Source organism: Papaver somniferum, chromosome 7, assembly GCF_003573695.1.
Source record: "Papaver somniferum cultivar HN1 chromosome 7, ASM357369v1, whole genome shotgun sequence".
Lineage (NCBI taxonomy): Eukaryota > Viridiplantae > Streptophyta > Magnoliopsida > Ranunculales > Papaveraceae > Papaver > Papaver somniferum.
In genome coordinates this window covers 45606946-45617813 of record NC_039364.1, presented here as the reverse complement: position 1 = coordinate 45617813, position 10868 = coordinate 45606946, and the positions used below count along the sequence as shown (strand labels likewise).

At 36.6% G+C, this 10868-nt stretch overlaps 1 protein-coding gene across 1 annotated transcript; it reads left to right on the top strand.

Moving 5' to 3' along the window:
- The first annotated feature begins 7714 nt into the window (after positions 1 to 7714).
- Positions 7715 to 10561, top strand: LOC113297169 (acid phosphatase 1-like). The gene is made up of 3 exons (XM_026545585.1): positions 7715 to 8313; positions 8429 to 8638; positions 10170 to 10561. The coding sequence occupies exons 1-3, from the start codon at positions 7895 to 7897 to the stop codon at positions 10345 to 10347; spliced, it is 807 nt and encodes a 268-aa protein (XP_026401370.1). The 5' UTR covers positions 7715 to 7894; the 3' UTR covers positions 10348 to 10561.
- Positions 10562 to 10868: the final 307 nt, after the last annotated feature.

The following is a 10868-nucleotide window of genomic DNA, read 5'->3' as shown; positions in this document are numbered from 1 at the left end:
TCGTCACTGCCATTAGCTACAGCAAACTGCATCAACCCACTTCGAGCCTCAATCCCAGAGCTGAACCTCCCATGCTCGTTCACGCAACTGCCAAGCTCTGTACTAGTTAACTCAAAGCACCTTCATCGTTCTCTCGAACAACACATTACTAATCTGCATACTGCACGAGCATTCCCTGAACTTTTCGGTCCCTGTTAATGGCAGCAGCCATCATCATCCACCAGACTCAACCCCGATGAGAGTGACTTATCAACATCGTCATGATCATCTGCCGGCCGTGAACGACAACACCATCATCCATCAACTCTAGAAGAAGTGAACGTCATCATCTCTTCATCATCACGATAATCCTCACTGCCATGGTCGTTCACATCACCGACGACCATTTCCTTCATCGTCGAGAATCAACAGCAGCAGCAACTGAACTCATTTCTCCCGTGTCATTGATATTTCATGTGCTGGAAGCAAGCCAAAACCTAACTCAGTTCTCAGCTCGTCTCGTGTCATTAATATTTCATGGCTGCCCTGAGTAGAAACTCGGGTGCCTATAACAGTTCTGTAGGTTCTCCAGTTTTCGACAACTTCGGCTTGCTTCAAATGCCTCCAAATTCTTCATACGACGTCGGATTGACTCCATTATTTCGCCATTGGCTTCGTCTTTTCGTTGTCTTCAAGATGATGGGAAGAAATCCTGGATTTGAGCTAGTTCCACTACTTTTTGCTCTAATGACTCCATTGCACCTGATAAACTCAAAAGCAATCATAAGATACATAATTTACAAGAAAACTCGCAAAGAAAGCATAAACAATAGATAAATATCAAGGCGTTTACCACACGTATTTCTATCTGTTCGATTTGCTGATTGCATTGAGAAATAGAGATAAATCTCTTTGATATATATCTTGATTGAGCTCGCTTTTGAGTTTGTGCTCTCAGAATTATATTGGAGTTTAGTCCATACAGATTGTCGAACGAATTATCGGGTGTGGTTGTTATACCCCCGCTTTTTCACACATCCTTTATCTGATGAGAATAAGCTATTTAGTATCACCTTTTACTGACACCGTATGACTCTGAGAGGAAAGATAACAGTAAGTGCGAGTGTCTGCCATAGTATAAATACTAAGGCCACCCTCTTTGATAGTCAGAGTAGCTATTCGTTGTTGCAAAGGCCCAAAACCAGCCCCATCACCCATGACCAAAAGTCTCAAATACTGAAACAAATGGTCGTCAAAAAGTTCAGTGGCTTATTGTAATATCGCGGGGTTGGTGGTACTCATAGAAAAATATAGTCTGGACACACAGGTGCAATTGCGAAGTAATAACATCTCACTCTGGGGGGTCTTTGAGCTTTTTGATGGATGACATTAACTGGATGGTCTGGTGAACCCTACTCAACACCATGTCACTAATAAAATTCAAATCCAGACTCACTGGTTCCCCCAAAAGTTTAACACCATTGGTTGGTCTGCCCATATCTCGATGGAAAACATCTTAATAAATGCTTCTATGATCAATAGAAGGCCAAAAGACCTCTGTTTTCTTTATATTAAGATGTAAACCACTACCTAGTCCCTCAGATTGTATGATGCTCAGAGCTTTGGCCACCTCAAGAGTGTCATCAATAATTGTGCCATCATCAATATATCAGGCATGCAAATCAAGTTTACACTGAGAAGTAATGGATTTCACATTTGGATGGAGTGTCAAGGCAAACAACAAAGGACCTTGAGAAATAATAGTTCAATCAGCTGATAAATCCTACCTTGATTAATTGTTGGATAAAACTTGATTGGCACTTGGGCATTGGTCTTTGGTACCATCCAAGTTATTTCTCATATCAATCAGGCTCACGTATTTCTATCTGTTTGATTTGCTGATTGCATTGAGAAGTAGAGATAAAGCTCTTTGATATATCTCTTGATTGAGCTCGCTTTTGAGTTGGTGCTCTCGGAATTATATTGGAGCTTAGTCCATACAGATTGCCGAACGAATTATCGGGTGTGGTTGTTATACCCCCGCTTTTTCACACATCCTTTATCTGATGAGAATAAGCTATTTAGTATCACCTTTTGTACTGACATCGTATGACTCTGAGAGGAAAGATAACAGTAAGTGCGAGTGTCTGCCATAGTATAAATACTAAGGCCACCCTCTTTGATAGTCATAGTAGCTATTCGTTGTTTCAAAGGCCCAAAAACAGCCCCATCACCTGTGACCAAAAGTCTCAAATACTGAAACAAATGGTCGTCAAAAATTTCAGTGGCTTGTTGTAATGCCGCGGGGTTGGTGGTACGCATAGCAAAATATAGTCTGGACACACCGGTGCAATTGCGAAGTAATAACATCTCACTCTGGGGGGTCTTTGAGCTTTTTGATGGATGGCATTAACTGGATGGTCTGGTGAACCCTACTCAACACCATGTCACTAATAAAATTCAAATCCAGACTCACTGGTCCCCCCAAAAGTTTAACACCATTGGTTGGTATGCCCATATCTCGACGGAAAACATCTTAATAAATGCTTATATGATCAATAGAAGGCCAAAATACCTCCGTTTTCTTTATATTAAGATGTAAACCGCTACCTAGTCCCTCGGATTGTATGATGCTCAGATCTTTGGCCACCTCAAGAGTGTCACCAATAATTGTGCCATCATCAAGATATCAGGCATGCAAATCAAGTTTACACTGAGAAGCAATGGATTTCACATGTGGATGGAGTGTCAAGGGAAACAACAAAGGACCGAGTGGGTCTCCTTGTTAGACACGAAGTGCCGAAGACAAAATATACTGATCATAATAAAGTCTAGCAGGCCTACTACAACAAAATTCCACCCAACACAAAATACCCGGACAATGGAGTTGAACTTCCTTAATAAGATGAGACCGGCGTACCATATTGAAAGTGTTAGAAAAGTCAATAAGGAGCATTGACATCTTGTCGGAATGACCTTTCATCTCCAACAAGTTATTTACAGCGTGTAAAATACTCTCTCCCCCAACTGACACACCAACACCAAATTGGTGATCTCTCAAGTAAGATGTCATAGCCTTGTCGACGGAGAAAGCATCTATCTTGGAGACCAACCTACGCCAAATAGTACCAACCGGTATGGGCCTGAGACCACCCCCGATTTCAATAATGGTATTAGAGGTGCACTAGATATGAACTCAACCAAACCATTTGTGCATCTGTTTGCCAGCCATAAGTTGACAACCCCCGTAATGACAACAACTCGTTCGCAACTGCTGATGCTGATCCACTCAATGCATCCATCAAATGTTGCTCCCGTAAACCGTCTCGGCCAAAAAAAATTCCTTTAGGGAAACTTTTGATAACAGTAAGAACAGATTTAGAGTCAACTGCAATGGGTTTAAGGCAAACATACTTATTGTAAAACTTATTAATAATGTTTATGATAGTATCAAGAATAAATAAATATATATTGATAATGTTTATGGCAATGTGCTAAATAATTTCACCGATATGATATTTCCTGGAAGGATGCACTGAATCTCCCACGCTGTAATACATCTTTCCTGTAGGTTTCAGCTCTCAACTAAGAACTTGTTTGTTTGCAGCTGACTCGGTGTCTGGGTCTGAGTCAACCCCTGACTCGCACCGAGTCAGCAGTCAGATCGTTTTTTTTCCACTTATTGTAACTCCTGACTCGTGAGCTGACTCACTATCAACCTCTGACTCGGACCCTATGGACTCAGGTACATAGATACCCCTGAATCACTAGCTCCAACTCCTGACTCGTACGAATTTTCGAAAATACCCTTGTTGGGCATATAACTCGTTTCATTTCCTTTCTCTCTTTTTTTCTCTCGTTTCTTCCATCCATCGAGACCAGCGATGGAAAATGATGAAAAACCCGATTTGATGTCTCATTCATCCCCTTCTCAACAAATCTAATCATCTCCTTCATCGGTATCAACTAATCTCTCCATTGTTTCAACTCATCATCTCGTTTTAAAAGGGTCATCAACGTCAGGAAATAAAGAAGAGGGATTAAAGGTTTCAGAAGGTATAATAATTTTTTTCCATCTTGTTTCTTTTAGATCCAGGGGTTTCCTGTTATGATGGATTATATCTGGGTCTATTTTGTTTTGGGGTTAAAAATTTGTGGATGTTTTGGGGTTAAACATTTGTGAATCCATTGTTCTGTATGTGTCAAGCTATTAAGAGATTATTAAGAGATTATTCTGCTTTTGGGGTTAAACATTTGTAGATGTTTTTACAAGGTGAGAAGAAAAAACCCCTTTACTTTTCAAATCTAGGATTTTAATAATTTCTGTTTATTTTCGATGATTTTTTTATTTATTTTTTTGGAGATTTCTTTCTCTGCGTGGTATTGAAATTGTTGATTTCTACTTCTGATCCTTGCAATTATTGATTTCTTTAAAACAGTGAGTTTTGTGTAGCATTTATAAATCCTAATTCACCTTCTACTTTTCTGATCTTTTTCACAGCAGTTAAGATCTAGGATACCACCACTGCTGCTCAATTTCAGGTGATTCAATGTCCCCAGTTATTCTTTTGTTGAAGATTTAGATAGTTTCGAGACTTTTTTATTGAGTTTTTACATTTCAATGGTTTGTGTTGCAGGTGGATTCTTAGTTTGCAGGACAATTTGGAAATTCTTGGTAACTTGTCATTTGGAAATTACTTCAAAACTCAATCTAGAGAATCTTAGATTGTTGAGATTCGTAGTTCCATCCGCAGATTGGTAACATGAAGTTAAAATTAAGAATCTCACTTCATTGTGCCTGTGATATCATGTTTGGAAGGAAGGAATTATTTCCGTTAATTATGCCGATTAGCTCGATTTATGCCAATAATAATTTGTAAATTGGGATTCTGTTGAATTTAGAAGCAACTTAGGATCCATTTTATAGGCACACGTTGAATGTTTAGCTTTTAATTTTAAGAACTGCCCATTGAAATCATACAGTGCTTTGTAGAAGCCCATGGGGTTTATCGAGTACTTGTGCAATAGCATAGTGGATTAAAGATTTTTATTTGTATATGTGGTTATGGTTGAAATGGTGTTTGTAATAGAATTTTTGGGTGTAATAGTATTAGTGTGGCCTAAGCAAAGTCTAAGGTCTGATTGTAATGGAAACAAGATAGGGATATATGTCAGATTTTGGCAACTAAAGTCGAATCATTAATGGTGTATGTAATGGAAACAAGATATGGATATTGTCTGACTTTTGCAACTAAAGTCGAATCATAAATGGTATATATGGGGTTGGTCCTGCTACATGTTCCAAAGTTATGTCGCTGAAACTGGTGGTTTAATTTTTCCTCTTGTTAATTTTGTATGAGATCAGTTCATATCTTCCTTAGTGTATGTAGACCTGGTATACTTATTTAGATGATATTTCAGTGATATTAGTTAGATTTATAAGTGGTGTACTTATTGGTATACATGATACTCTTCCTTGCTAGTATATGTCAATACATTAAGGAGTAGTCGTCTTCCATGCTTTTTGTCATTCTTTGAATACCTTAGTACCTCCCTCATATTTGTATCTTGCATAATCACATTGTTTATCTCGTCTGGTAGCATTACTGTTTTGATATCGGTATGAGTTTTCATTGGGTATGAGTTTTCACATTGTTTATAATTCTCCACATCATAGCTTGCTTGCTGGACCAAAGTGCATCAGTACTTTTCTTTTAAGAGCCAAAGTGCATCAATCCTTTACGTTTGCATAGGCCATTATCATTTGAATTTTCGTGGTCCAGGGCAAGTAGATGGTTGTGATCATAGTCGACAAGATGTTAGCTGATGCATAAACATAGATGACCTATAGTGGTCATACCAAACCAGTATTTTCAATCTAGAGAATTCATTATCACTTAAGCACATAGCAGTAGTATCCCTAGTTGTCTCTGAGTTTGAATCTGACATCAACAACGGACATTTTTAATTCCGTTAGTTGACATATTGATTTATGGTTTAGCTTTAACTAATTATCTTTAATAATGTTAATTACTGAGTTAGTGTTTATTGTTTATAAATAAATGTTGTTTGGCTTCATTGCAGGGATAGTTCGCATACAACCTTATACATTAGCTCAGTACGCAGACATTTGTTGCCATCACTGGATCCTAAAGCAGGTATTTTCTGCTCGGCCTTTCTCCCGTTACATATAGAATAACAATGTACATACTCTGTTTACTTTCTCAGTAGCTAGCACACTCTCATCTGTTTCAAATTACCCACGTCTTGTATTGTTTTACTTTATGCTAGTTCTCTATGGAGAAAAAAGAAGATGAAAAAGCAAATAAGATAACTTTTAGGAGCGTTCCAGAATTTAGAGGCTTATTTATTGACCAATGTTTGGCACAAGCTACTGAGCATGGGTTTTCTAGAACTTCTTTGAAGCAAACTTCGTGGGGAAATTTGTGCAAATTCTTTTCTGAGAAGTATGACTGCACTATCACCCAAAGTATGTCATAAAACATTTATTGACCAATGTTTGGCACAAGGTCATTGCTTGCATGTCAATACATAACTTTCTACGTCGTAATGCATTGGATGATTGGCTATTTAAAGAATATGAGAATGAGACATTTGATATGAATGAGACACAGGTGGAAGTCGAAGTAGAAGCGGAAACGGAAGAAAATGCACCTCGTCTGTTTGGACGACAAGAGCAGATATATATGAACAACTTACGTGATAAGATAGCTAGCCTCCTTTAGATTTTGTTGCTTCTGCTTCTTTTATGTTTGTAGGAATGAAGTCTTTAGATTTTATTGTTTGGTAATGTTTAATTCCATCAAAAAGAGAAGTTGTTTAGACTGGTAGTGAACAATTTGTGATGTTACATAAAACTTCTGTTACATAAAAAAATCCGAGCAATTAACTTCTGTGTAATTTATTTTGAGAAGTTTAAGCCAATGTAATTTATTAAATTGAAATCTAATATAATTAACTTCTGTTTAGAGAAGTTGTTTTATGGAATTAAAAATCTCATATAGCTAAAGTTTGCTCATGGGTTGAAGTTTTAGGTTGTTAGACTAGTAGTGAACAAGTTGTTTGAAATGTGCACAAGGGCATTTTCTGTCCAAAAAAATCCATTCAGCTGAGTCAGATCTGACTCACAAAACAAACATATTTTCTGACTCAGACTTTAGTGAGTCAGATCCAGATGAGTCAGGTGATTTCATTCAGATTCAGACGACTCAGATCCAGACGATTCAAATGAGTCAGCTGCAAACAAACACCACCTAAGACGTCGTTTACACAAACGGATGGAGTACCGCGTTTCTATGCTTTGCGTTGATAACCATTTCTTAATTGAGGATTGAGATGGATTAAGTCAGTTTCTTCATAAGAAAACGTTGATGAAAAGCATTAAAAATTATTTAGTGTCCACCTAAAATCTCTAAACTTCAAATCAAACGGCCAACTGGTAAAGAAAATCTAAACTAATCATCATTTTATTTGATAGATACTCTCTATCCAAAAATATTCTTTCCCAAAATTAAATGGTCTTCACGTTTAGCAAGACAATAGCGGGTATAACTAAACTAGATCCGAGCCCGTATTTATTTTCCAAATCCGTATTACACGTTTAAAACGCGTCAACATCTTATTGGATAAACGGCATATTCTCTGACAGTGACAGTTTGAAATGCCGTTATATAAACCTCTACAAGCCTCTTACTTTACTTACTCACCATTACCATATTTAATCTACAAAAAACCCCAATTTGATTCTTAGAAGTTCCGTCACAACGAAGAAACGAAGAACTCCTCAAGAACTGTGCCAAATCCAATACTTTTCTTAGATTCTGATTCTTTGTAACCCTAAATTATAAAAACCCCCAATTCAATTTCATTGTTGTTTACTCTTATTCTCTCATCAATGTCAATTAATATGAAATTTCTTGGAATTCTTTTGTTCTTATCGCTTTTTTCAATTGTATCTGCTGATGAAAAGTTTAATCCTCATGATTTACCTAGACCTCTAATTCTTGAATACCCAGAGATTGAAGTAAAGAATTTAGATGAGGAGGAGGTTTCATTACGTTGTACTAGTTGGAGAGTATCGGTTGAGGCGAATAATATGAATCCATGGAAAAGTATACCATATGAATGTGCTGATTATGTGAAAGATTATATGATGGGAAAGGGTTATAGTATTGATCTTCAAATGGTTTATAATGAAGCTATGGAGTTTGCAAGAAATGTTGAGTTGAGTGGTGACGGGAAAGATGTTTGGGTTTTTGATGTTGATGAAACATTGATCTCTAATCTTCCTTATTATACTGATCATGGTTATGGGTAAGATTTCTTCTTCATTTTTTGCCTTTTTAATTAGTTTCATCATCATAATAGGGGTTTTGAGCAATTTATTATCATTAGGTGGTATTTGATTTGGTCTTTGATGAAATTGCAGATTGGAGCTTTTTGATCATAATGAATTTGATAAATGGGTTGAAAAGGGTCTAGCACCTGTAATTGAGTCTAGTTTGAAGTTGTATCAAGAGGTTCAAGGATTGGGCTTCAAAGTCTTCTTGTTGACTGGTAGGAAAGAGGAACACAGGGGTGTAACTGTTGAAAATCTCCAAAATGCCGGATTCCATAAATGGGACAAGCTATTACTAAGGTATCACTTTTACCAGTTTAGGAGTTATAATACCGTAATTTTACTTTGATCAATTCTAAGTTATTAATGTTTATAAATGTCTGCTAGGGAAGTAGATACATTTCTTGGTTTGATAACAAAATACTTAGTTTTGTGATTCTTAGGTTAGCAATTATTTCCTAGGCATTTGACCTGTGAGAGTTGAGACTTTGAGTGATGTGGAAAATAAAAAACATGTGTCCATAGAAAATTGCGGGTTTCATTTACTTAGTCCATTACACCCTTACGAGACTGTTACCTAGTCTTTTGAATGCTCAACCGTAAACATACATGAAAAGATAGAATGAGAGGTCCACTAAAAGCTTCACTTAGTTGTATATTAGGAGTATCTCATTGTTTCATCTGTATACAATGGGATCATTTAGCTAGGTCTCTCATCAGGATGACTCTCTAGACATGTTCAGTAATAGGCATTAGAGGTGCAGTGACAAGTAACTAAAAGTTTGCTAGACGATGGCTAACATTATAGTCGTATACTATATCATATACTCGTTATTCGGATATTTTTTTGTCTGACATGAATTGTACTTTTCTATCCATAGTTTGAAATTATTACCTCTCAGAAAATTACAATTGAACCTCTCTTGCTTACTCTGCACCACTTTTTGGATTCTTAAGTTTTGAACTTTCGTCCGTTCTCAAATTTATCTCTTGGTCCTCTGGCTGCTCTTGCCCAGCTAATTTACTCTGATAGCAGAGATCTCTTCCTTCCATACTATATTTGAGTTTGCAGCTTATTTAAGGAGCAGTCAGTTGGGTGCTAGATTAGCTTATGTTTTGTTCGTTATCAATATAAGACTCCATATTTATATTCTAGCTAACTTAAATAATTGGTATATAGGCTAATGAACTTCGTATTTAGTGACAATTGAAATTAACTAGGAGAGAATAGAAATGATCTCTTGCTTCTGCGATTTTCGGTAAGGAAATTATATGTGCCTGAATTGAGTCTAGAAGAATATAGGTCCAGCTCTGAATCTTAATGGGACATCCAGGAAATTGCCATTTAAGCTGGTTAAGGCTAATAGAGACCTCGTTGTCAGTTTTTTACCCTCGATTACGTTCTCTTATACGGTGTAGATATCATGATTATTTCAACTCTGCTTTGTGGTTATGGCACTTGTACTGTTTACATTTTATTCTAATGCATGCCCTCAATTTGAAAATTTCAATATTAAAGCTGTCATTTATATAGAATAACACACATCTTAGAGACTAGCACTATGAAAGCCAAACACTTGCTTATGCAATCGAGCTGGATATTTTTAATTGATGTTCAGTGTCCAAGGAAGTTATAATTGCACATAACTGAAACATATTATTGATTGGGAGATGTAACCACTCGGCTAGACTTTATATCTCTTGATTCTTTTGGATATTAATGTCATGTCAAATTTACAAAATTAGGGTGATTTTAAGTTCGTCAGTTTAGTTTGTTCTGAATTCAGTTCCTCTTAAATCACTAATTTACTTTTTGAATCCATGTATGCAGAGCATCCGACGACCATGGGAAAACTGCAGTTATTTATAAGTCTGAGAAAAGGAGTGAGATGGTGGATGAAGGCTACAGGATTCTTGGAAACTCTGGAGATCAATGGAGTGATTTACTAGGTGCAGCCGTATCCTTGCGCTCGTTCAAGCTTCCCAATCCCATGTACTATATTCCCTGATTGACTCATAATTCATTGTCCTAATAGAAAGAGGGACTGTCTTACACTTTAATTTGTCTAACAAGATACTGTATTTTTCTTAAACCTTATATACTTCTCAGAATCTCAATCAACTGTTAATAAGGAACTTAAGCAAGTTTATAATGTAATTGAATTTATAATGTAATTGAATTCAGAAACTGGTTCAGTCTAAGTTTAAGGATTGGCAAGAACATTTATTGAAGGGACCAATTTTATCCTTCAATGCTTTTATTCTTTAAGCTTTCAGAGGCCATCTCATGTAGATTTTAGGATCAAAGTAACACCAATCTGACCTTATTACATGAAAATGATTAGGGATATTTAATGTTTGGTACCCGGAAAATGTCCAACACATTGGTTTGGTACCTAACATTTTAAATATTAAGGGTTGGTACCTGGATCTGTTAAAGACTGTTAAGTCAAACCGTTGACCTAACATATGTTAGCTAAATAATTAAAAATATTAAATCACTTAACGTCGTCGACTCGCCGTTATCAGA